Source organism: Carcharodon carcharias, chromosome 10 (genome assembly GCF_017639515.1).
Source record: "Carcharodon carcharias isolate sCarCar2 chromosome 10, sCarCar2.pri, whole genome shotgun sequence".
NCBI lineage: Eukaryota > Metazoa > Chordata > Chondrichthyes > Lamniformes > Lamnidae > Carcharodon > Carcharodon carcharias.
The window spans coordinates 61,013,000-61,040,455 of NC_054476.1; the positions used below are offsets into that span (position 1 = coordinate 61,013,000).

Sequence of the window (27,456 nt, forward strand, 5' to 3'; positions counted from 1 at the left end):
TTTTCATATTAATGGTTGGGATGGTTCAAGGAGCCGAATCCCAGAATCTCATTGTTTCTCCCTCTCCTGCTTCATGCTGTCTTATCTGTTTGATGTGCAGTAGTTATTGATTGGAATGCCAGGAAAGGGACATGCCGAGGGCTTCAAGCCATACATCTGGTAATTAGCATGAGGTCCCAGAGACCTCGGCAATTTCCATCTCACTCCCTCTAGTTTTCCTTTACTTCATCAATGTTGGGGTTTTACGAAAGCTGTTTCAGTCCGAGTAAGTGGCTGGAAGAGGAGATGGAGTGTCTGACTAAGAGTGGATTTTACAAGGGCCCAAAAACAGTGATTTTGATCTTCCTGAAGTTGAGCTGAAGGATGCTGTTCATTGACTAATATCAGACTTGCAGCCTGACAGAGGTGACCACTGCTGTTGAGGGAAGTAGTGAGGAGGTAGAACTAAGTGCCACCATTATGTATTTAGAAGCTGACTCAGTGCCTATGGGCAATGTTACAGTAACAGAGTATATAGTTCCACTTTGGTCAGGCCAATCTTGATTCTGTCAAGAGGACAGAAGCCAAACTAAAGTGGTTTGGGGAGAGGCGAGTATCTTTGCTTCTATATCCCCTCTTCCTTCATCTTTCCACTAGTCCCCGCCCTCCTATAACCCCTTTCTTCCTGTCACTTTGCAAATCCCTCCCCCTTTGAACTCCCTGCGGACCCCAAGTATCCTTTACACCTTAAGAAAATGCAAAATACTGCAGATGTGGGAAATCTGAAATAAAAACAGGAAATGCTGGAAAAACTCAACAGGTCAGACAGCATCTGTGGAGAGAGAAACAGAGTTAACGTTTCGAGTCCATATGACCACAGCCTCAAACGTTAACTCTGTTTCTCTCTCCACAGATGCTGTCAGACCTGTTGAGTTTTTCCAGCCTTTTCTGTTTTTATTATCCTTCTCACCCTCTCACTTTGCTTTTGTACTATTGCCCTCATGCCCTATTTGCTTATCTTGAGGGTAAACAATGAGGGGCCAGAAACCCTTAAGCCTCTACCTCTTGCTCTCTTATCTTACTTTCCTTTGCTCCATTCCTCTTTTCTCTCCCTTTTCCTAACCCCTCACATTGTACCCTCCGTGCTGTCCCTCAGCCTTGTAACTCCTTGTTACCCTACAAAATTATCCCCTTGCTGATTCAACCCCCTAACTCGGGCAATCCTCTCCTACATTCCTAACCTCATACTGGCCCATCTCCCCATCTGATATTCTCACCCATTCAACCAAAAGAACGTGAGCAAAGCCAATTCCTCAACAGTAAGCTAAGAATTTGTTTTGGAAACACTATAAATCAAACACAGTACGTTGAATGCTTTCAAAATATAATTCCCTGTATGCAGATAAGAAAGCATTGAAGAGCGAAGGCTGAGACTGGACAGGGATTGGGGATGGGTGGCTCAAGATTGGGTGGGAGAGCTCGAATGGCCAAGCAAGGGAAGTGTAGATTAGCCAGGGAGGGCAAGAGAAGCAGAGAGGCTTGAACCAAAGCAGTAGGATTAGACATGGAGCAAAGGTGGGCAGCAGAGACATGATAAACTGACTTGAGACCCAATCATGGAGCTACAGAAGGAGAACAAAGCTTGAAGACAGTCATTGCCAACATATATCTTTTAATTAAATGATATAAAATAAGGTCAAATCTCTAAATCATGTTATTATAAATATCTACAACAAATTATATTTATAATAGCACCTTTAATGTAATAAATATGCTTCATGTGAGTGTTATTAAGCAAAATTTAATACCGAGCCATACAAGTCCATCTACAAGATGCATTTCAGGAATTCACCAAGGCTCCTTAGACAGCCCCTTCCAAACCCATGACCACTACCATCTAGAAGGACAAGGGCAGCAGATAGATGGAATACCACTACCTGGAAGTTCCCCTCCAAGTCACTCACCACTCCGACTTGGAAATATATTGCCATTCCTTCAGTGTCACTGGGTCAAAATTCTGGACCTTCCTTCCTAACGGCACTATGGGTGTACCTACAATACATGGACTGCAGCTGTTCAAGAAGGCATCTCACCACCACCTTCTCAAGGGCAATTAAGGGTGGACAATAAATGCTGGCCCAGCCAGTAAAGCCCACATCCCTTGAATGAATAAAAAAAAGGCAATATTAAGGCAAATGGCCACAAGCTTGCCAAAGGGGTAGGTTTTAAGGAGGGTCTTATAGGAGGAAAGAAAGGTTCAGAGACAGAGTTTTAAGGAGGGAATTTCAGAGATTAGGGCCTAGGCAACCAAAGACACAGCTACCAGTGGTGGGACGATTAAATTCAGGATGCTCAAGAGACCAGAATTAGATGAGCACAGATATCTCGGAGGCTTGTAGGGCTGTAGGAGATTACAGAAATATGGAGGGGTGAGACCACGGAGGAACTTGAAAACAAAGAGGAAAATTTTTACATAATACAATGCTTGACCAGGAACTCATCTTGGTCAGTGAGCACAGGGATGATGGGTGAATGGGATTTGGTATTAGCAAGGACATGGGTAGCAGAGATTCCGATGACCTCAGGTTTACGGAGGGTAGAATGTGGGAGGCTGGACAGGTGAGCATCGGAATAGTCAATTCTAGAGGTAACAAAAACAGGATGAGGGTTTCAGCAGCAGACAAGCTGGGGCAGGGCAAAGTTGAGTAAAGTTACTGATATAGAAACAGGCAGTCTTAGTGATTGTGTGAATATGTGGACAACAGCACATTTCAGACTCAAATATGTCATCAAGGTTGTGATCAATCTCTTTATGTTGTTTAGATTGTTAATATTACAGATGGAGATGGAAGATCTAGTATTGGGTGGTTTGTAAGGTAATTACAGTGGCAAACATATGAAGTCATTCTTAGTTTAAAATCATTTCTTGGAGTTAAAGCCAGTGTGACTGGTTTCAGTTTAAAAGTACTTTGTAGGCTCCTCCCCCATGAGGGGTGCATGATTACAGCATACAAATCAGTCCTGTTACCCTGGCATGATTGCCAGCTGTGTAGGAATTGTGATGCAGAAAGTGTAATAAATTGGGTGTGTGCACTCCAACCAAGAGTTTTAAAGTGTTATAGATATCAATGGCCAATATTCCAAATGCAGGTTTACAGCAGGAAACCTTGCCCACAGATTGTGAAATCAGAGGCATGATTTTCCTTCTGATAATTTTATCAAACAGGAAGCTGTCTGGACAATGCCCATGTTACGGGTTCCAGGCTCTAGGAATGGACACTCAGGACTTTGGCTCTATGGTATCCCATTCTCCAGCCCCAATTTCAGCTTCAGTTGGTATCATACAGGGTTAACCTACCCGGCTGCTGAGCTGTAATTGTGCCCTGTGCTCCTAGAGGCGTCGGCCAATGATTTTCTTTCGAGGTTGTATCTGGATTGATATTTTCAAGTGGTCTGCACAGCAAAAAAAACATGTAACACTTATCATAATGGTGGGTGATTCGATAACCTGATGAAGCTATTGACAGCATAACCTCAACTAACATTATTGAGAGAATTCTCATGGATAATGGGAGCCTACTGGGAGTTGAAGGTTTCCTGAATTGTTCTTTTCACTTGCTTCCATTGCTCCTGTTGATGAGGTCCAAAACTCCAATTACAAGACCGATTTCTGACCTGTAAGAAGGTCACTTCAAAGTTTTCCACAACCATCCTCATGTGATGGACAGTGGCAACATTTTCCTTTGGGGAAAGGTGAGATGGCACCTGGTCATGTATTTGGGATTAATTCTCTTATGTGAAGAGGAAGCCGCTCTACAGACAGTTTTGCATGCTTTATTAAAGAAAGCAAAGTATTAAGTGCTTCACAGATAAAGACGAAATGTAGTGACTGTTATGGAGAAATAATACAACAGTCATTCTGCACACAGCAAAGTGCCTCACGATCCAAAAGGAAAATGACCATTGCTGCATTTTGTTACTGAGCTCATGTTGTCCTGGACACCAGCAAGCTCTCTGCTTCATGTTACCTCCATAGTATCTTTCAACGTTCACCAGAACTCACAGGGCTTCAGTTTGATATCACATTCAAAGCCAGCATCGCCGATAATGTAGCACTCCCTGAGTACTGACAGCCTAGATTATGTGCTCAAGTCTTGGAATGGAACCTAAATCGCCAATGCTGTCTCAGACTGTCACATTTTTAAAAATGTCACATTCAGTGCACCCACAAACCTCAATCTACAGCCCACTTTATGTTAAGTAATGAGATATTTAACAGGTTCCCTCGAATTTGTTGTGTCTATGATCTTCCATAATGATAACTTTATGAAACAGAACAAAGAAATAATATAAATCTAGAAAAGGAAAGTAGATTCCAAGTATAGACATACCTAGGATAAACATAGGAATGGGAGTAGGCCATTCAGCCCCTTGAGCCCATGTTGTCATTCAATGAAATCACTGCTAATCTATATCTGAATTCCATTAATCACCTTGGCTCCATATCCTTTAATATCCTTTTCTTGCAAAATTCCACTGATCTCAGACTTAAAATTCTTAATTGAGCTACTATCTTTTGAAGAGTTCCACACTTATACCATCCTTTGCATGAAAAAAGTGTTTCCTAACATCTCTCCTGAATAGTGTGGCTCTGATTTGAAGATTATGTCCTTCTGTTCTAGACTACTCCATATCATTTCCTTTCAAAATCCTAAAAACCTCAATCATACCACCTCTTAACCTTCTATATTCTAAGGAATACACACCTATTTTATGTAATCACTTCTCAATCTAATTCTTGGAGCCCTAGCAACACTCAGGTAAATCTGTACTGCACTCCTTCCAAGGCCAATATATCCATCTTAAGGTGTGGTGTCTGGAACTGTACACAGTAGTCCAGGTATAGTCTAACAAGGGCTTTGGATAGCAGGAACAAAGCTTCCCCCTATTATATTCTAGCTCTTTCAATACAAATGGTAACATCCCAGTAGCCGTTTTGTTTCTTTTTTTGTACTTGACCACTATATAATTACTGGCCAGAGACTAAGTTCTCCCCATAGTCACTGATGTCCCTGTTCTCTGTAAAGGAGATAATGTAGACTGTAGCCATGTTGACTACATTGTAGGGACAAGCCAGTGGTGACTGCATAGATAGATATACATGAATGTTTGGGAGGGAGAGAGGGAGAGGAGAGAAAAAAGATTAGAAAAATTAATGCATAATTAAAATAACTGTCCATGTGGAGCTCCAGAGCAGTGTTTTTGCTTAAACTCTAGTTAGACATGGCGTTATGGGCAAGTACCAGAGAAAAGCAGGTGCAATAAGACACAACTGGTAGCGGACAGCACATCAATACATAATTACAATGCTGTCTGGATGGCAGTTTTAATATTCAAGTTTTTGACATTCTCACTGTACTAATTTCTTTCAAAGAGTATGGACCAGCAGACAATTATTTAGACTCTGACTTGGTAACAGTGAGGGCTTTAGTAAAACTAATATTTGCATTAAGATACATTGGAGAACTTCATCTAAGAGATCGAGGTTTAAAACAAATGGGGAAAAATGACAACATCATCCATTGCCCGATTTCAATAGCAAGGCTCGAGTTGATGAAGACTTCAAGTTGATTTCCATGAAACACATCATGAATCCATAAAAGGGCAACAATCATCTTGATCTCTCTACAATTTCCTGCTCATGTATTTCTTGACAAGAGAGTCTAAAGTCATCTCACTCCTCTGAGACTCAAAGTTCCATTCCACCTACCCATTGCCATCTGTCCCATCATCATTGCGTAAGTTCAGCACGTAGAGGGTTGACATGGATATTACACTGATGAAGAAAAAGACACCAGTTTAATTCAAGACTCAATTTAAGAAAACTTACTCTGGGCTAAGTTCATTATTCCTGTCACTGGAGGACTTCAGCATTCTCAAAAACACTCAACAGCCCAATATTTATAGCTTTCAGAAAATGGTAATGAAAATGATTTTGGAGGCAGTGATTTTTCTCGATAGCTGGAATGCAATAAGCTGAAGCTCTGTCATGTTGGAGTGAGTGTCACAATGAGTTAAACACTTTGATTTCACTTCTGGAAACAAACTTAAGTCCAGCCCAGACTATGGAACAAAAAAGTGGGACCATGTGGGGATGTTCACTGATGGCTGAGCAGTGTTCAGTTCATTCCTCAGATAATGAAACTGTCCATGCACAAATGTTGCAAGACCTGGAAACATTCAGGCTTGGACCGAGAAGTAGCAAATAACATTTGTGCACAAAAATGCTAGACGAACCATCTCCAAAAAAGAGAGAATCTAAACCCATTCCCTTGACATTCAATGACATTATCATTGTTGCATCCCCCACCATCACTGTTCTGAACTGGACCAGTCGTATAAATACTGTGGCTACAAGAGCACGTGAGAGGCTGGGAATTCTGCAATGAGTAACTCACCTTCTGACTCCCCAAAGCCTGTCCAGCATCCATAAGGCAACACTCAAGCAGCTCAACACGATCCAGGACAAAGCAGCCTGCTTGATTGGCAACCCAGCCACCAACTTAAAGATTCATTCCCTCCACCACTGGCACACAGTGGCAAGTGTGTACCATCTATAAGATGCACTGCAGGAACTCACCAAACCAGCTTCAACACCTCCTTCCAAATCCACGACCTCTGCCACCTAGAAGAACAAGGGCAGCAGGCACATGGGAACACCCAAACCACATCCCCCTGTGTTGGAAATACATCACTGTTCCCTCACTGTCACTGGGTCAAAATCTTGGAACTCCCTCCTGAACATCACTGTGGATGTACCTACACCACACAGACTGCTGATGTCAAGAATCAGCTCACCACGATATTCTCAAGGGCAATTATGGAAGGAAAATAAATTCCGGTCTTGTCAGTGATGCTCACATCAGTTAAGAGAATTTTTAAAAAAATGACTGCAATGTGGGATCCAAAGGGGCTGGGATGAGGGCTCCAGTGTGATAACAGGGCTGGGATGAGGGATCCTTTGGAATATAATAGCTGGGATGTGGGATCCTGTGTCATTTTGTGGCTGGGATGTGGAATCCTGTGGGATATCCGGGCCAGGATATGGGATATCAGGATTGGAATGTGGGATCTTGCAGTGGTTTTTGTGTAGAAGATCTCACTATGCCTTATATAACTGTGACTGTTGGTGTCTTATAGTGAGCCAGGACAGGACAGTGTTGGAAATATACACATTCTGAGTGTTTCACAAGGCTCTTCTTGAAACCCGAGTGCTGCAGGATACCTTACAAGGCAACCTTACACTTAGACCTGAACATTGCAAGAACGAGGCTAAATGTGGAAAGCCTTAATCCTTACCTGAAAGCCATGATTATAACGAGAGCTATGATGGTGCCTTGGAGGAACCTCTGGCTGAGGCAACCCTGTTCTGTTGGGTTAGAGTGAGCCTGGAGATAGAGACACACAAGTGTTACCTTTGGGAGATTGTCTATGTTACTGGATGCACCTAAATTATAATTGCAAACAATTTGAAAAGTCATAGAGCTGGTGGCAAATATGACTGTGATCCTAATGTGAGAGATTCCAGCACCTGGAAACTTTATTCTAATTTTCTTTCTCATTTATCCTGTAAGTGTTAATGCTGTCTAGTATGGGTTTCACAGGCACTAGACACACTCCAGTACTTCATCCAAATCTCCATGCTTCATGTGTAAGACTAGACATTGAGCATCAGACTATTTTGATCTGAGCACAGCAGAGCCAAATATATGTGTTCGTCTGATGACCACATGTGCTTTTGAACTGGAGTGACTCACAGGATCTTAAATCTTGGCTCAATTTTGTCTCTTTCGCAGATCCAGGGCAGCAAGGACAATTTTTATCACATGAACGGTTATGGTTATCTAATCCAGCAGTGACCAGAAATCAAAAAACTGGGATATTCTGTCCTGCATGGCCACAATAGGCAGTGCATTTACTCACTGAGCCAGAAGGGGTGGGTGGGGGGCACTAAATGGAAAAAGGCATCAATCACTTGTGGTCAATTCAGGTTGAGCACCTGAAATTCTGTTCATCAGCCACAATGCATTCTGGTTCTGGTTATTTTGAGTTTGTTTTCCATTTATGATATGGCTCATTTAACTTCTGAACAGATTTTCAATGAGCAATTATGTGTGGGTCAGATAGAACTAAACAGAAAAAGACCAAGATATACTTATCCCATAGAGATAGAGGTCTAGAAAAATTGAGGCACAGGTACAGTGAAGTAATTGCAAGCAAAAAGTTCATTCTCAAGATGTGGGCATCATTGGCAAAGCCTGCAATTATTGCCCCATCTCTGTTATCCTGCTTGATGCAACTAAGTGGCTTCTTAGTCCATGTCAGAGGGCAATTAACAGGCAACCACACTGGTTTGTGGCTGGAGTCACATATCGGACTGGACCAGGTAAGCACAGCAGGTTTTCTTCCTTAAAAGGACATGAGTGAACTGATTCAGTTTTTAACAACAATCTGACTGATACTAACTTCCCAGATTTTTAAACTGAATTTAAATTCTCAAACTGCCATAATGGGATATAAAACAACACAGAGATATAGTGAAAAACTAAAAGATAGAGAGATTGAGGGAGACAAAGTCCGACTGACTGAAAAAAAATTAACTTCTTACCATTCTTATGGATCCATACCTTATTGCCAACCTTTGGGTGCCTTTTCTTATGTGGCCCACTTCCTGCCCGACTAAAATGACTGCCAGCTTGGCTGTAAGTGAACAGAAGCATTTCCTAATTGCACAGTTCATGGAAGTGTATTCTTTTGTAATGAACACAGTGGGGCCGATAGTCTGATAACTGATGCCCACTGTTCTGAAGTGTATCACTGCTGAAGAACCCAGTGCTCAATGTGTCAACTGGGTGTGAAGGCCTGAGGCCTACTCTGTGCCCAATGTACCCAGCGTATTTGCAGCCAGAGTGAGCATAAAGCACTGGGAACCTGGGCACAATCGGTGAATTGGGTTCATATAGATCTCAAACCCTGTTCAAATTAGGGCTGCTCCCCATCACAGGTACTGAAGGGGGAAACCTAATTTAAAGTTATTTTGCTGCATGGCCTTGACTAAGCACTAGGGCCATTTGGCCTACCTCCAGCTGACCTGTCAGGTCGCAAAAGATTCCTCTGGCATTGTGCTATGCACTCCTTATCAACTGCACTTTTGTCTATAGGCGCCAGTTGCCATTTATGTGCCAATATCCTGAGATCCGATCGACAGTGCCCTTGTGGTGCACTGCCACAGAGTGAGGTAGTTTCATTCAAGCACTTGCACTCATGGTGCTTTGTCCTATGGTATAACCAGGATTGTATTAATGGCCCCAGAAACAACAAATATAAAAAGGATACTCTACACTGGATAGGTACAAACTTCTGTCAACTATTACTGCATAAACACTGAAAAGTGCTCATATTAAATTCCTCTCTAGGCTATTTTAACATAAATGCTCTCATTAAAATAATGGTGAGCAAATTTTGATGCAAATATATTAAGCATTCATATAACATTGTTGACAAGTAATTTTTATCTTTGTGTAACTTTCTCACGAGACAGGTTGTAGAACATAGATGCTGCCCCATATTCAGCATTATACACCAACATTTTTGTCACATCACCATAAAGCAGTGTCATTTTAGCTTTCCCAGTAGCCAGTGGTAGATTCTGGACAGTGCCACAGGATTCTCAGATAGATATTCCATCCTCCCATGGCACCCTGTCTGAGAGGACGGGGTTGGGAATGGGGGCAGGCCTTTTCCTGCATTGGAAATATGGTCATAACCACACCCAATCTTCCAGACTTGCAGCCATTCGCACTTTAGCCAACCTCGGGCAGACTTTGCTAGAGCAGGTCTGTTGCAGTCTGGGGAATGAAGGCAGCCTCTGTTCTGCCTGAAAATGTGTATTTTAAAAAACAGGTTCTGGGGGCCATTCTTCAGGCAGCAGAAACCCCTGGGAGGAGCTACCAAAAAAACTACTGGGTCCCCACCACCTCCAGGAGAACGCTGGATGCCTGAACCTCACAGGCATCATGTGCCCAGCATTCAAATCGGAAGAAGTCTATAATATATGGGCATCTGTGTCTATTATCATAGGGCTCAGTGTGTGAAATAAGAGTAGGGGCTGCAGTCAATACTATAACAGCTTCTCCATGGGCCCACCTGCTTCAGGGTCATTGAAAAATTAACAATGGTGGCAGAAAAGCTGGGTCATTAAGTCCAAAAAGTACAGTCCAGTAGTCTGAAGTAATTCACAGACTCTCTTTTAACCTAGAGAAGGTTCTCTCTATATTTTTGCTGCCCTCTACTAATCACATCCGTGGAGATCTTCTTTTCCATTTTCCCTTTGGTTTCTACCTTAAAACTGTGGAAACCCCTCACCTTTTTCAGTCCAACAACTTTTGAAACCCAAGCGTAATGCCACCTGATCACTCCTTCCTGACCTACTCTACCTTTTTACCGTTTTTTCAACTTTGGCACTTTCCTCCATTATGATCAGAGTCCTTCATCTAGGTATCACAATTCAAAAACACTGTGGATAATTGTAGTGACTGTAGCCAGTACTTACCTTCACAATGTTTGTTTCATATGTTCACACACACACACCATTTGATGAATAGTAGGGAAGTGTTGGAAGAATTAACAGACTGATTATAATCCTGTTGAATTGTGTCATGTACAGTCCTTCCATGGCTAGGAAGTCCTGGAGTGGTATTGGAACCTGGGGCTCCTGGCTCAGAGGCAGGGGCAGGGGCACTACCTACCGAGCTACAGGACCTCACACTGATAATATCCTTACTAGTTAGCTAGGTTATGAGTGAGAGAAACAGTAACCTGAGTAATATTCTTTGCTTATTTCAACAGTTCTGTTCCAGACCTCTCAATGCATTCTAGTACTAGTACCTGAGAGTCCCTCCACTGACTGTGGATTTCATACTGTCCAGTCGCTTCAGTTTGGCCAGTTTTCTGCTCCACGTCTCCAGCTCGTTGATTCGTGTCTCGAGGTTATCAGTCAGCTTGCAAAGTTCTTTGACAGCCCCCACATTCTCCATGAAAATCCGCTCCTGCATGGAACAAGGAGGATGAAAAGAAGAAACTTATATCCATCAGGTATAACACTCTAACACTTATAATGATATTGCATAGTTAAACTCACATGAAAAAACAAGGATCAAACTTGCTCTTTAGCCAACATATTATCACGGATTCTACTGCGATCAGTATAATCTTCTGCACAAAATTGCCTCAAAAGGTAAGTTAAATAACCTCATGACCTTTAAAATTCAGCTCCATCCAACCTTATTTCACAGATGAGATTTCCTAGGACTGTCACACTTTTACATTACTATAAATACTAGAACAAATGACTAAGCTCCTGTGGCACACGGACAAAATTAAAATTAAGATGCTTCTTCCTTTTTGTAATCGAGCCCTTGCTTATTTTTTCATCGCTTCACTGCATCTTTAATTGGCTAAAAGCTTGGCAGCATTGAAAATAGTGACTGCTGGGACCAGGAATAATGGATTCCCAGTTATTTTCAATCCAGCCAGCAGAGGCCACTCTACCTTATTAACCACAAGGAAGTTCTCAATGGTCTCTCCGTTGGCACACACCACATCCCCCGACTCCTTCACTGCCTCGGGCAGAATTTCCTTCACCTCTTGTGCGATAACACCTAATGGGAAATTACATTATGTATCAACATTACTAATATTAGGATATTAAAACAAACCCCACTAGAATTCTACCAGTATTTTTATCCGTCTTCTCTGCGGAAAGGCTGAAGAAATGGATGACATTGGGAATAGTGCAGGTATATGCTAGACAGTTTCACTCCAATTAATGGCTTACCCAGAATCACAGAACTATTACAGCACGGAAGGAGGCCATTCGGTCCATTGTGACTGCGTCAACTCTCCGAATGTGCGATGCATCTAGTGCCATATTCACCCAATGTTGGTCCTGTCAGCTTTAGGACTGGTGTGTTTCATTACATCATGTACTCCCAGCACCTCCACCACCACCACCACCACCACCCTCCATCCCTCCTACTCCCCCCTCCTCTCTCCACCCCCCCACCCCCCACTGCAACTCACAGCCAACCCTCCTTTTCCTTTTCCCTTCTGAAGGTACTGATTATTGCTCGATTACATTTCCAATTGCATACACACACTCATGTAATATTCTTGCAGGGATGGTCAGCTTGGCTATTTACCTCTCTTGGGCACTGAATCAAAGGGGAGCCTAGTTGTGATCAGCTAACTCCATGCAGAATGAGAACTGAATCTCAAACATGCCCAGTTTGTAAAGCTCAGAATTTACTGAATCTACCGAAGACCCTCGGTTTATCCTCAAGAGTTCCCCACCATTTCCTGGCTTGGGTGACTTGCTCCCTATGGCTGTCAGTCAGTTGATAGCAACTGAGAGAGAGAAGGTCTTGGGTCACTTGCCTGCCACTGGACATGTCAAGTCCAGGACCCCAACTCCATAAGGAACGGTGGGCCCAATATTGCACTATTTCCCACCCACTTTCCAATCTGTTGGTGCCTACCTGTCTCGGATGCATTCTCTATGCCTGCTGTGGCAGCAAACTCGGGTTTGTATTGATACTGAACCAGCCGCATCTGTGTGATCCTCCTCAGCTGCTCTGTGGTGTCTACCTGCATTAGCAGAAAGGTAAAGTTGGAGCCAAAAGCAAGACTGTTTTAATGAAATCTTCAAACTGAGGTTGTGTCTCTCCCTAACCAATGACACTGGAAAGCACATTAAGTGGAGACTGGATGATGCAATGGCACAGACAGTGGCTTTTCACATCAGGGAAATGGGTCAAAATCCAGCCCAGATTAAAAGGGATGATAGAACAACAAAAATGCCATAAATGCATCTCAGCTCCATCAGCAATATTCCCTCTTAGCTACACAGGTGCGTGGCTGCACAGCAATCTGGAATGTACTGCACAGTACAATAAACAGGACACACAAAACCAATGTTCCCTCAAGATGTGTCAGTGCACAGTAATAAGCAGGCCTTGCACGATGAGAAAAAATTAGAGAGCACATTTTTCATCAGTATCTGTAAAGAGAAAAGACATTAATATTTCAAGTATCACCTCACACATGGGCTAGGGCTTTTCCTATGGCAGGCGGGCTGGACAGGTTGGGCGGGGTTGGGCACAGAGCCAATCGCTGCCTGCGATCAGCTCCGTGCCATCATTTTATGCGGGCAGACCAATTAAGGCCAGCCCAGCGTAATATGCAGCCGTTAGTGCTCAGCGCTACCTGTGCTGGCGGGTGGAGGAGTTAGAGTTAGGGCCTCTGCTCTTTCACGCATGCGTGCAAAAGAGCGCAGCAATCTCCCTGAGGCACAGAGTACCTCAGAGAGATTGAATGGATATTAAAATAATTAAAGAATCGATTTAAAAATTTATTTAAACGTGTCCACGAGTGGGGACATGTTTTTATATGTATGAAAATTAATTTATTTAATAAAAGCTTCAGGAAACCTCATCCCACTCGTGGATGAGGTTTCCTAAAAAACATGAAGGCTGCTTGGGCTTCCTGCCTGCCCGTTGACTTTAAGGTTGGATAGGCAAGGTTCTCAAGTGGCTCAATTGATTTCTTAATGGCCTTAAAAGGCACTTACATTTCAGTGGGTGTGCAGCTTTGGCGAAAGCCTATCGAATGAAATATCGTGATGACGTCGGGACGCACGCCTGACATCATCGGGCATCATTTGACATGTCAGTGTGTCAGGCCCCTCCCACCCCGCATGCCTACCAGAAAATTTTGCCCATGATTAGCCTGAAACATTAACCTGTTCTTCTTTTACAGCTTTTGACAAATAAGTTTTTTAATTCCTTCTTGGGTTATGGGCGTTGCTACCAGGCCTAGCATTTATTGCCCATCCAGAATTGTCATCGAGGAGATGGTGGACCTTCTTCTTGAATCACTGCAGTCTGGGTAATGATGAAAGTAGTGCTGAGTAGGAAGTTCCAGGATTTTGACCAAGGAATGATAAAGAATAATAAGAAAATGAGAAATAGGAGCATGGATAGGCCATAATGACCTTTGAGCTTGCTCTGCCATTTAATAAGGTTATGGCTGATCTGCTACGTCATCTCCATTTCCTGCCTTAATCCCATATCACTTGATTTCTTTAGTATCCAAAGGCCAGGACTTTCCGTGCCCACCGGTGTCACGCGTGTTTGGTGGCATGAGCGGACAATATGGCATGATCGGTTTCATGATGGCGTGAAACCAGTTTGCAATTGTCCTGCTCAACCCATTGATGGTGGGCCGTGTTCCCCGCCCTTGGACATCAGGAACCTCATTGTAATGCATCAGCGTATCATTATTAGGCCTGCCCACCAGAATTGTTTCCTCCTCCACCTCCCCACCACCCGGCTGGGTCATCCACCTGCATCAGCAGGAAAATACCGACGTGCTTCACAACAGCACATAGATGATGTGCACTTGGCGGGCTGCACTTCACTCAAGGCTTCGAGGTTTGTTTGCCTACCTTGCTTCGGTCAGCACTCACAATCACCAGTGCCAGGCTTCACAGATAGCACCACATCACTTTTAGGGGTAGCTCACGGCCAGGCCTCTATCTACCAGATCAGCAATATATGGGTTGCTTTTCAGTGGCTGCAGGGCTAGGGCTTGCTTGGCGAAGGGGGAGAAGTGGCCTCAGGCAAGGGAAGAGGCTGCAGGGCGAGGGCTGTACTGGGGAAGGAGGGTATCCCAGGGTGTGTGAGGGGGCACATGTTGATCTGTGCAAGTGGCCTCAAGATGGTGAGGGCTGAGGAGGCAGTCTCCAGAGGAGATGAGGCCAGATGGACACGTGATGGTATGTGTGTGAGAATTGGTGATGATGTCCCTTGAGCTGGCAATGAGCGAGATGACAGTGAATGTGTGATGGGCTTGAGTATGTGAGTTGAATGATGAGATAGTTGCCATACCCTGGCTGCATGGATGAGATCATTCATCCTCTGTCTGCATTGGATAGCCAACCTCTTCTGTGCAGCACTGGCAATGATCACCACTGCCATCGCCTACCAAGCCGTAGTGGTAATGTTGCTGCCCCTCCTGCGGCCAGAGTGAGGGTAGAGGACATCATAACGGTCCTCCGTGTCATCCAAAGGGCTTCTTGTCTTTCAGGGCCATGCCTTCTTTCCTGCAGTCCTGGGCTGGAAGCAGTGAGCATGGCTGTACTTTAAATGTGGTGCCTGATGTGATGAAACAGTGAGATGATGGTGTGGTAGGTGAATTGGACCCTGTCTGCCATGGAAGAGTTGTGTTTCCTGGCAATGCATAAATAATATGGCGGGTTTGGGATATGGCATGAAAACCCACCTTCGTGGCTGGCGGCCGCCCACTACTGCACTTAGTGCAAATCTAGGGCGATTCCACCCAAAATTTTTCGATCTCGGTCTTGAATATACTCCTCAGCTGAGCACACATAGCTCAGTTAGAGAATTCCAAAGATTCACAAACCTTTGAGGGAAGCAATTTCTCTTCAGCCTTCCAGCATCTACGCTGCCAAGTCTCAAGGATTTTATAGGTTTCAACGAGATCACTTCTCACTCTTTTCATCTCTTGGGAATATAAGTCTATCGTCTACTAAATCTCTCTTCATAGGACAACACCTGCATCCCAGGAATCAGACTAGTGAACCTATGTTGCATTCCCTCTAAGGCAAGGTAAGGAGATCAAACAGTGCACTGTACTCCAGCTGTAGCCTCATCAAGATCCTGCACAATTATACAAAAACATACTGACTCTTATACTCCAACCCCTTTGTAATAAAGGCTAACATATCAGTTACTTTCCCAATTGCTTGCCATTCCTGTGTGCTAATTTTTTGAGATTCATGTACAAGATCACCCAGATCTTTTTGAATATCAAAATTCCCAATCTCTCATCACTTAAAAAATGTTCTGTTTCTCTCTTTTTCCTATAAAAGTGGATAACTTTGCATTTCTACATACTATATTTCATCTTCCACATTCTTGCCCACTCACCTAATTTTTATCCTTTTACAACCTGTATGTGTTCTCCTCACAGCTTACTTTCCCATCTAGCTTTGGATCATCAGCAAACCTTTTTCCCTAGTCTAATTTATGGATATTGATTGTAAGTAGTTGAGGGCCCAGCACTGATCCTTACAGCACCCCAGTGGTTACAGACTGTCAGCCTGAAAATGACCCATTTATTCCTCGTCTCTATTTTCTGTCCATGAACCGATCCTCAGTTCATGCTAATGTATTACCCCCAATCCTGTGAGCGTGAATCTTGTAAAACAATCTCTTGTGCGGCACATGGTTGAATGCATTCTGGAAATCTAAGTATACTACATCCACTGGCTCCCCTTATCTACTCATTCTCATCCTCAACAAGCTCTAAAAGATTTGTCAAATACAACTGCCCTTTAATAAATTCATGTTGACTGAAAATGCAGCACATAACATCACTAAATTTGGCATTAATTGGCAATCTTATTCAGAAAAGCCAAAGGATAGGTGATGTGGAAAACAGAAAATGTCGCTTGAGAACAATGAGATCTTTGGTGTGAGGCACATTTTGGAGCAGTAGAATCATTGAAACATAGGGCTTGATTTTTAATTTGGAGTCAGGAATGCAATGTTTCCGGATCCTGACACCCCACTGCATCTGCATTATTCAGATGATGCTATCTTAAAATGTAAATGCCCTAATTGGGCTGGAGGTGAGTTTAGCACCCAGTAAGTGATGTTGAGCATTACCAAAAGGCAGGAGTTGCCTTCAAAGTGCCAGCAGCAAAGGTAGATGGCAGCCATGATGAGGCCTGACACTGCCTTGCTCAAGAGAGGAGGCAGTACAGCAGAGGGTCAACAGCTTCAACACACATAAGTAGCCAAAACAGCCAAGTGAAAAGGAAATAGCTTGATCTGGTGCAAGATCACCTAGGTCCCAAAATTTTTAAGCATATAAAAGAAAACCTTTCACTTATGTCTGCATTGAACCCAACAGCTGTGTACTAATGTGCACTAGACTGTTTGGGTTCGGTGATTTACAAATTGAAAACCTCCTTCTCACCCTCCCCAGCCCATTAACAAGCCCCTCAAGGAGCTTAACAGGCCATTAAATGGAAGTGTGGGGGTTTATGACACTCCCCCAACCCCCCTCAATTTGCATCCTGGAGGCAAAGGGGCACTAACACACCATCAGGGAGCACTATTTTCAAAGTACCTCCTTTCCTGTTCTTGTCCCCATGGGCAATTGAAAATCCAGCCATAGAATTTTACAATGCAGAGTGAGGCCACTCAGTCCATCGTCATGTGGCTCATGTGCCACCTCATTGAAGGAACTAGCCAACCAGTTCCACTCCACTATTCTTCCCCCATAGCCCTATGCTTTTTTAACTATATATTCAATTCCCTTTTAAAAATCATCATTGAATCGGCTTCAAACACCCTTTTAGGCAGTGCATTCTAGACCATAAAAACATAAGTAAAATAATACTGTTGATGTTAATTATTCTAGTCAATATACACTCCAAGACTGGGTTGCCAAGTGCAGCCAGAAATGTTCCTGGAGGTATGGTAAAGGGAGTTTGACTCTCACTCTAACCCTCCAAACAGAAAACTGCCAACAAATTGGGAATTCCATACAAAGAGGCCACAGAGATGGCCTGGGTGCCAGTTAAGTTTGTTCTCAGCTATCTCAAATATACACGTCTACTGTTTACCAAGCTAGCGAAGTGAAATACCAACTGTTTCATCACGGTGAAGATACTTATTACTGGCTGCAACAAAATGTCACCAACCTGAGACATTGATCCAACCTTCTTCCCTCCAAGATGCTGCCTGATTTGCTAAATATTTCTAGCATTTTCCACTTTTAAAGCAGATTTCCAGCCTCCGCAGTATTTTACTACGTTGTGTATTCTACCTCTGTGCAGAGAAACCTCTCCTTGACCTAATGAGAGAGTGGCCAGGGGCTATCACTCCCCTGGTGAATGAGCCTTCCCATAGCTTGAGGTCAATGTGCCATCAGCCTGTAAAATATTGACAGGCACAAAGTGTGTCTGACAAGGTGGCTACTCTTGTTGAACAGACAAAGGTTGGATTGAGTGGACTGGAGGCACACCGCAACAACTCAAAAGGTATAGCCAATGGCCCATATTAGAGAGGGCCAAGTGGTTATATAGCTTGAGGGACACCACTCCACATTAAACACAAGGAAGGCAAGGAGGCTGGCATCCATGAACTACAACAGCAGGTACAGGGTTTGAACTTACATCATTCTGTATTACAATCTAGCCATCTAGCCAACTGAGCTAACTGACCTCCACAGAACAAGTTGAAAACAAATAGTATTTTCAATGTTTTTTTACTTTACTTCAGGATCCTCTTGAGAAATTTGATTACTCATACCTTTATTTAAGGAAGGCCTTGTGGCGCATTGGGTAGTGTCCCTATCTCTGAGCTAAAGTCCTACTCCAGGACTTGATGATCCAGGAAGATATGTTCATAATATGGCTAAACAGGTTGAGTATCAACCTGTAAATCCTTTCAACACACAATGGCAGGTGGGTGAGATTCCTGGTCAGCCATGAAAGGAAAGTTGGAGCCTCTACCATCACTATCCATTGCTCCAAACTACAACATGCATGAAAAAGTGCATGTTGCCACAGCAACTCAGACTCCCTGAGTGAACTATAACACACCACCACCTTTATTTAAGAAATAGAAATTCCCCTCTAGTTTAATTACATCATAACTGATGAACGTTTTTATGTGTGGTAAACAGGGTACATCAGTGACTGACACCCTCTACTCACCTCCTGGATGTTCTCCTTTGCCCGTGCATCTGATGGGTGCATTAATGAGCCCATGACTTTCACGTTGCCATGGACGACCAGCGCTTCATCGGGACGGTCTGTGTTAATGCCAACTCGGCCATGATGGAAGACAGTATCGGGAAGCTGACCACGCTGCCACAGGACATCTGTGTCACTCTCAAACTGTCCAGGGTTTGAAGCCTGTGGAGAATATGGACAAAATGAACCTGGACTTTGTTTCCCAGCTAACCTCAAAGCAGTACTCAATCTTTTTTCCTGTAGGCCTGATTATCTCCTTAGATTTCAGAGGCCCGGTTTCAGTTAAAATTAGCTACCTGTAAAGCTCAGGCGAATTGTATAATTAACCATATCAACAGAGGGTGCTGGGCTTGATCCACCTTGAGTCCTTGCTCCATCTGCTGAATTTACCTCAGGAAGAACATGGACGGCTACAATTAACTTCAGCTCCCCCCACCCCCAACCCTGGCTTTGGCAGTGAAAAGCAGCCAAAGTCCCTGCTCCTCGTCATCAGCAAATGGCTCTTGCTGGAAGTGGCAGGTGCAATGGATATCAGGGATTAGACATAACTATGAGATCTTCCCTAGTCAAGTAGCCTATCAGTGTTCACTGTCTTGGCTTAGACATGAAACTGGGGGAGGTGCCAGAGGGCAGCCAATATCCATGGAAACATAATCAGACAAGATGGGAGAAAGGGTGTGTTAGAACATACCAACCCTGCACCGAATAGCATCATGAGTGGGCACACTCCAAGATGAGACTGTATCCAACCACAACAAACCAGCAGGAGTGCCCTGACCCTATTGGCACATCCCCAATAAGTAGACATTTTTACCCGATTTACAACCACATAAATGGGATGAATCATTTCAATGGCAACAAGAGCACTTTTTGGTACCTTGTTGCCAACATGGGGTAATTTATTTTCAGCTGTATACCAGTAGAGTTTGAACTGTGCCTGTGAGGGCTGGTGCACAGCAGAGGACTAGTTACAGGTTGACAGCATTTAATTTTAAACACTTCCATTAAGAGACTTTTGATCTTGTAACTATACTACTGGAAACATTTTATTAATTAAAAAGCAGAATAAGAGAAAAGGAAATCAGTTGGTAATTCAATCTTTAAATACAGCCAAGAGATTGGAGTCCATTTTAAAAATAATTTATCATTCCAATTTATCAGAAGTCTACAATATGACAACAGGGAAGAGTTTTTCTCGGGTGGCCCCCCCGCTGCTAGATTCTCAGCAAGAGGAATCACCAGATTTACACTCATCTGCTGACAGTGCTGCCCCCTGCCTGCAATTAGTATATGCAATATGCTGATATCAGATTGTCAAAGTGTCTCACTAAATACATTACTATGTACACGGTGAATACCATCTCAGCAGCTTCCAAGCTGACACCATCTACTGGTGCAGTCTGGGAGGCAGAAGAGACCAGTCACATCACCTGTACACATCCATAACAGACAACTAAACTGCAGTAAGCATCCAGTTCATTCCAGAATGTTAACAGAGCACAGGACTCTCCCCAGATCGGGGCACAGGAGGCACATTTGATGCAACAGGCACTCCCCTTATCTGCTTTTAAAAATGCACTGACTCCATGAAAAAATACTTAGCAAACTTTTTTTAATTATATTCAGGCAAGGAGAGATAGACAAGTCATGTTCCAGTTTGATATTATACACAAACAATGCAACAATGTGCTTAAATTTTGTTTGTGCCAGTTTTCAGTGATAAACAAACAAAAACAAATTGGCCAAACATTTTTTGTGAATCCATAAAATCCCTTGAAGCACCTGCTGAGTTCTTTACTGGTGAGTCAAAAGTTATCACAAGATGCCCAATATGTCACAATTACAGGGCAGTAGCAGCAGCAACACAGGGCTGGCTCACATTCAAAGCTGCAGGATAACACCATTCTGAAGGCATTTTGTTGAAGGTCTATATGCATGTGTGTAAATTGGTTAGAAAGGGAGACATACAAAAATAGCAAGAAACGCACATGCGCACACACATGATAGGTGACAATGACAGATGGAAGGTAGGAAACACTGACAGATGGAAGTTGGTGTTAAGTATATTGGATACAATTATTTGTTGTACACAATTCTCTGCTTTTACCTGCAAAAAAAAAAATGGAACCAGTAACTTGAAAGTTTACCATCCCCCTCAAACCCACCCATAGCGACTGATAATTAACCTCCTCCCGTGCTATAAAACTCTATATCTGTGCTAAGAAACTCTCCAGATCCACAACTCATAAAAATGTCTATAAATCTGCATCGTTATGAAGCCCTTCAGAAGGGTTTATGAGTGTGGATGTAGGGCACATGCTGCCATAATTATGTCACTCTTTCCAGCAAGCACAGTGAAACAGAACTAGGATGTTACTATCTGGATTCTTTCGTTTCAACGCAGCATGTGACTTAAAAACATGTCAGGGAATCTGTTGGTGAATGAACTATTAAGTTTAGCAGAGAAGAGTTTATGCTTGGACTCTGGCATGGCTATGTTGGCCTGTCCACAAATCTGTCTATACTTGTACAAATTGTGATGCTACCCAGGAAACAGCCACTCTTATAAAAAGTACATGGTGTTTGTTCACTTCAAAAGAGGCAGCATTATGGATAGTGCAATAAACTACCAATACAAATGAATATCTGATTAGGATCAGGATTATGTATTAAGGGTAAATAGAAAGAAAGATAGAACCAACTGCTGTGTAGAACATGGTGGTTCCTGGGTTGCTGAAAGCATGGAAATGTAATGTTAAGGAAAGTGGGTCAAGGAGGAATAATTTAGATGGTTATTGGGTTCTGGACTTCTGTGAGATCTATCTTTTTGAGGAAGGGACAGTGAGGAATGTTTTCAGAACATTCCTCTGGAGATTAAATGTGTTGATAGCAATTTGATAGGGTAGAATGTACATGGCCCCAGGTTTTGCGGTCAGTGGCAAAGTGACAGTATTTGCCACGGACCTTGAAGAAAGCTGACCATAAAGATTTAGTGATCTCTGTGACATGGATTTCCCCTTTCCTGACATTAATTTTATTCTGGTGCCAGCTACAAGGGATTTCAGGCATCCAGCAACAGTGATGTCATCAAACAGGTTAAGCAGCCAATCACATTGAAGAATTCTAATACACAGTAAACCGGAAGTAACAAGTAGGTTTTAGCATTTTTATAATTTGACAGGAAGTGAAATAAAGATTGGGACATACACATGTAATTAAGGTAGAAGCTGAAATATCATAAACAAGCTTTTAAAAAATTTTCAATAATCTATGGAATTTTTAGCATGAAATGGAAAAATCTGCCATTCTGCAAATATAAAAATTAGTTAGGGCCAGATAGATGTTCAGGAGTAATTATGACTCAGTAACCTGTTAAAACCCCAGATACACCTTATTCTACAAGGGTTATATGAGACTGATGACATAAAAAGCGGAAGTTCTTGTCAGATCAGTGCTTTCTAATTGATTTCAAGGATTTTAAAAAAACACACCCTGTGGAGAAGCAACTTCTAGGGCTGAATTTTTGAAGGTAGAGGGGTTTCTCACCCCTCCACCTGAAGAGTTGGCGGGGAACACATTCATGCAGATTCCCACAGCCCCGCAGCAATTGGCTGGAGACGAGGTTCCATCTGTCATGCCTCAGAGAGCTATCAGCCAATATGATTGCCTGGAAACTCTGTAGTCCCAGCAGCACCATCAGGTTCCAAGTCCTGGAGCTAGGATGGAGCTAAGTGTGTGGGTGTCTTGATGGGAGTGGAGGTGCTGGGGTAGGGGGTGGGAGGGAATAGTGGAAGGTCTTGGGGGGCATGCCAAATGTGGAAAGGGGGGGAAAGAGAGTGAGCAGGCTGATCTGCTGTTCTTCCCCCTCTCCCACCCACCTCTGATCTCCTCCCACTGGCCTCAAAATCACTGCTGGGTGGGAAGCAGCTCTTAAGGGGCCATTAATTGGCCACCCTAGGCCTCGCCTGCCCCTACTCCCCCACCCATAAAATTGAGGACAGATCTGAGGCAGGTTGGAGGGCGTCAGGAAGGCCACCCAGGGAATTTTATGCCTCCTCCAGCTGCAAAGCCGCCATCAGGGAATGCTAAAATTCTGCCCTTGGATTTCCATGTTCAACTTCCAATGTGTGGACACTAAATTACTGAGAGTTTCACAAAGTATTGTTGGTAAGTGCTGACAGTTGCGCCATCATTATGCCTGCAAAATCCAGGCCCATGGGCTAGGGAAGGAACATTGCTGACAGGCTGAATGGGCTATCTCCATTCTGTGCTTCAGTATGGCCTTAATGCACACATTGTGTTGCAACTAAACCCCTTATGTAATAATCATTTGGCTACCCTGACACTTCAGTTTAAGAATAGAGTAACTGTTTGGCATTTTCTCCTCATTCCTTAGCTGGATATCTCTGCACCACACCATAACCATAGCTGAATAGTTGGGACAGAAATCTCCTTCTTTGCTAATGTCTTCTTCTAGGAATTAGGAGGAGCAAGAACGCAGCCTGAAGTGACTCTTCCTTTCTCCCTGTGGAAAATATTTCAACACTATCAACAGTCCACCGCCTCAGAGTTGGTTGAGGGGGTTTTGGATATGGCAGGCAAAAGCATGCTTTAGCCATCTCAGACTTGCCATCCAATCACAAGAATCCCTTTAGAACGTGAGAGTGATCCTGCAGGCGGCAGCCCCAGGTGTCAGCTGTCAATTTTGGAGTTTGGAATCACCCTGCTGTCCGTCCCAGATTTGATTCCATCAAAAGCTTGTGGCATCAAGGGACAGTTTAATCTCTGTTTGGATTTTTGTGTCTAAAGTTATGGCAGGAATCATTAGTCATTAAGAATTTGCTGGCTGTAAACTACCGAGTCCCACCCTGCTACCTCAGACAAGTGACAAGTGAGATTGATTGGATAAAATAGAAACAATTTATAAATTGCTTACAATGCAGTGGGACCATTGGTTGTTAGATCAGTGATTTGTCCCCCAGTTGTCCACTCATTATACCAGTTTGACTAATTCCAGTTGGAGGAGAGATAGGACTTAACCACAAAGAAGAGGGAGATCAACAGAAGCATTAACATGCATCTTAATGGCTGGTTTAGAATGCTGTCAGGCTTGGGTCAACATAACCAAACATCCAATTGGAGGAAAACATGATAAAAATAACATTAAGAAGTTTGAAATGCAGGTTGGAGAATGTTCCGGTATTTTTGGCAATATAAGGCTAGAAATGATTATGGTGGACCAAAGAGTCAACTGAGTCTAGATTAACCTTCCCCAGCTATCTGGTGAATTCTGTTTACTATTTTACTTGCTGACTGTGCATCCAAACAGTTGGCTGCATTTTGGGGCAATGCTGGTTTGAAATAAGGGTTAGACATGCAATCCATGTGTAAACTGACAGCGTTGGAAAATGGTGCAAGGATTATTGAAGTGTCAATTATGCTAGCGTTAGTGAGCTCAACAAGGATAATGTCAAGCTTCAGCATTATTGCAGTGAGAACCCATTTCCTATCAACATTAGCAGGTTAATAAATACAGTTCAAGATGAGCTGCTCTGTATTCCCATATTTACTAGTGCTGGAATTTCAAATAGTACTAGCATTTATTTCAGCAGTATCAGTAATTGTCAGGCTATAGTTTCACAGCTAGCCTCTGAACAATGACCATCTCTACAAACTTGAAATAGAGGGTGGAATCTATTTATTAATGTTATTCAGATAAACAAGTACAGGCTGTCTTCCTCTTCATCCATCATGTTGACTCTCTAATCTAATTCATTCTTTCTCAGGATGTAAAAACTGTGGAACTCTTTACCTCCCTGAATGCTTTCTTCTTTGTATAATCTACTAGCTTTTAAAACTAAATCTAGTTTCATCTAATCTCTACTTCCTTATTTCCCTTACCTTCCATGCTACTCTTTTCAATTTTGGTAGTTTATAAGCAGTATAAGGATTGCTCCTTCGCTGGAGTTTCTCTAAAAATAAATGCCTTTGAGGTCATGGTACTAGTATATCAACTATAAAGAAAGATTTTCATTTACATAGAGCCTTATCACATTCTTCAGAAACGTCCTAGCTCACACAAAGAATTACATTGTGCAGTTGCTGTTGTTGTGCAGGTATACATGGTAGCCAATTTTCACACAGTAAAGTCACACAAACCACAATGGGATGATGGCAAGTATGTTGCTTAAGACTGGAATGTTGGTCAGGTTTTCCATTAACTTCAATGGGACAGAAATCAGGCAGAGTGTAAAAAATTATCAAAATATGATTGAAATATTCAATATACTTTTCAGATACCACAGATGACAGTGGACACTCAGGTCACCTGAGCATCCTTTGGAAACAACATCCTGAATATTGAGAAACTGTATGCAGGATGCCTCCATGACTTGCCAACGTTTAAATGAAGTATCGGCCTGTTTTGAGTCGTTACTTCCTATGCCAATGGTCACCACCTCAGAAAACAACATTCTATAATGTGCAGAGTTTTAATTTACTCTTTTACATGGGGCAGCCAGCAGCAGAAAGTCTCAGCTTATGCGTATTTTACAGTGCATGAATGAGATTTTCCCATCAGCACAATCCCTATGGTTTGTAGGGTGGAGTGTGAATCACATCCACCCAATGTCACTGACCCTGTCTGAATTTCTAAGTCCCACACTTTAATATTTTGGGCAATCTCCAGGCTTCAGAGAGACTTCTGATTGGGCTCTCACCTGTGGAATGTGAGAAATAGTTTACAGCTACAAGGTTTAAAGGCCTGCAGTAAATTGAAGAGGTAGGCATGACTAGAACTGATTTTGTTGGATTTGGAAAAAAGGTGTATCCAGTCAGAAGAAAGGTGGTGAGCCTCCACATTCCTCAAAGCAGATCAGGTCAACAAAAGCATTAGACACAAGGCAAGCTGCCCAAGAGCATTGGAAAGAGATGAAAAGACAATGACCAGGATTTTCTGGCCCCACTGTGGAGGGACCCGCTGTGGGAGGTTCGACTGCCCAGCCAAAAGTCCATTGAAAATCCCGGCGGTGGGTGGGACTGAAAAATCTCACCCAATGAGTGCAAAATCAACCACCCCATGGATATTTACTCAGCATGTGGAAAAACATTTAATAACAGCTTAGACTGAACCCCTTGTTGCCTCGGGTGACCTTCGTCCTCTAGGTCTCTTGGTAAAACAATACTGTGCAGTATGCAGCACACGAACACAATCTTGGAACCCCTACATGACCATATTGTAAGGTACACTCAAATCAATCAATGCATCTGAGATGCTCAATTATTGTTCCTGTGCATGGATGGACCTAGTCAGTATTCAGCTCAAGTCCTGGTAAATGCTCAGGTGTAATCATACATGACTGCAGAGAATAGCCATGATGTCTCAGAAACCAACCCGAGGTTTTCCATTAAGGGTGAGGGAGTACTAACAAAACGGTCACCTTCAAATGAAGGCATTGCGGCATCCCCCATGGAAATAACAATTCGCTTGCATGATGTGATTACAAACAAACTGGTTTCACCAGGCTGCACATTGAAAAATTGGAACCCTTTACTGTTAATCTAGATAGTGGCATTAAGCAAGGGAAGTCAAAATAGTTGACAACTGCAACAAAAAACAAAGTGAGCCAGAAATACAATGTGAACTGTATAAATGCTGATGTTGGACTCTTTAAATTCTCTTCCTCATTATGTCAAGTGTCTAAGAACTTGAGGAATTATTTCTTCTCTTGCCTGAAGTGAATAAAACAGTGCAAATGAAGCAAAAATAATGATAACCCAACCTAGAATGCCTTCCATACTGTGTTTTTTTCTTAAATTATTATTGAGAAAGCCAAGTGAAACAGCCAAGGCAAGAAATTACCAGGTTTGCAGAGAAAAGATGATGAGGGAAATCAGAATGTAGCAGTCAAGTGACAGCAAGGTTGGGTTTAAAAACCCGTAGACTGTAGAGAGAAGGGAAGATTGAGGAGCATGAGGAATTTCACAATTTCTAGGTTCTAAAAAAGATGAGTTAGGATTGGCGCCAATATGTTGAGTCTTCATATCTACACAGTAAGGGAGAAGGGAGAAATTTTATTTGAAGCTTAAGATGATCAAGAAAGGAAAGTTGGAACAGCATTGATCATATAGTACCTATGCAACAGTCAAACATGCAAGACAGAAAGAGTTTGATTAGAGATGAGAAAATTGACCACTTAAGATCTACATATGCTTAAAAAATATGGTTAAATTGGACCTGAAACAGCTAAAAGAAAGACCTTCTGCATTACAGGAGAAAGAAAGAACTCTGTATTACAGGAGAGCGCCAAGCCCCACTGCTAGAGTCAGAAAGATCCATATTACAGCAGAGAGAGAAAGTTCATTATTGTAGGGGAGAGCCAAGTCCCATTGCTACTGCCTTACTCTTTCCAAACATTTATCTAAACTTAGTTTCCTTTTCCAAACATAGAGTCCTGTTCAGGAAATGTAGATATAGAGAGATTTCCTACACAGCTTCAAAAGTGTGGACAGGAAATCTACACAGTAGCTTTGGTCCTATTCTGCTGACAGGAGACCGACCTTGCCCTATT

General features: G+C 42.8%; 1 protein-coding gene across 1 annotated transcript in view; it reads right to left on the bottom strand.

Moving 5' to 3' along the window:
- Window positions 1-3,308: 3,308 nt before the first annotated feature.
- The window catches only part of myrf (myelin regulatory factor), a 251,560-nt gene continuing 227,412 nt past the window's right edge, over window positions 3,309-27,456 (bottom strand). The window contains exons 13-20 of the mRNA XM_041196647.1: window positions 18,848-19,048; window positions 12,576-12,684; window positions 11,590-11,699; window positions 10,927-11,087; window positions 8,667-8,739; window positions 7,339-7,427; window positions 5,750-5,815; window positions 3,309-3,432 (exon numbers count right to left, since the gene is read on the bottom strand). Of these exons, the coding sequence (XP_041052581.1) occupies window positions 3,309-3,432; window positions 5,750-5,815; window positions 7,339-7,427; window positions 8,667-8,739; window positions 10,927-11,087; window positions 11,590-11,699; window positions 12,576-12,684; window positions 18,848-19,048 (933 nt within the window). The remainder of the gene's footprint in view (window positions 3,433-5,749; window positions 5,816-7,338; window positions 7,428-8,666; window positions 8,740-10,926; window positions 11,088-11,589; window positions 11,700-12,575; window positions 12,685-18,847; window positions 19,049-27,456) is intronic.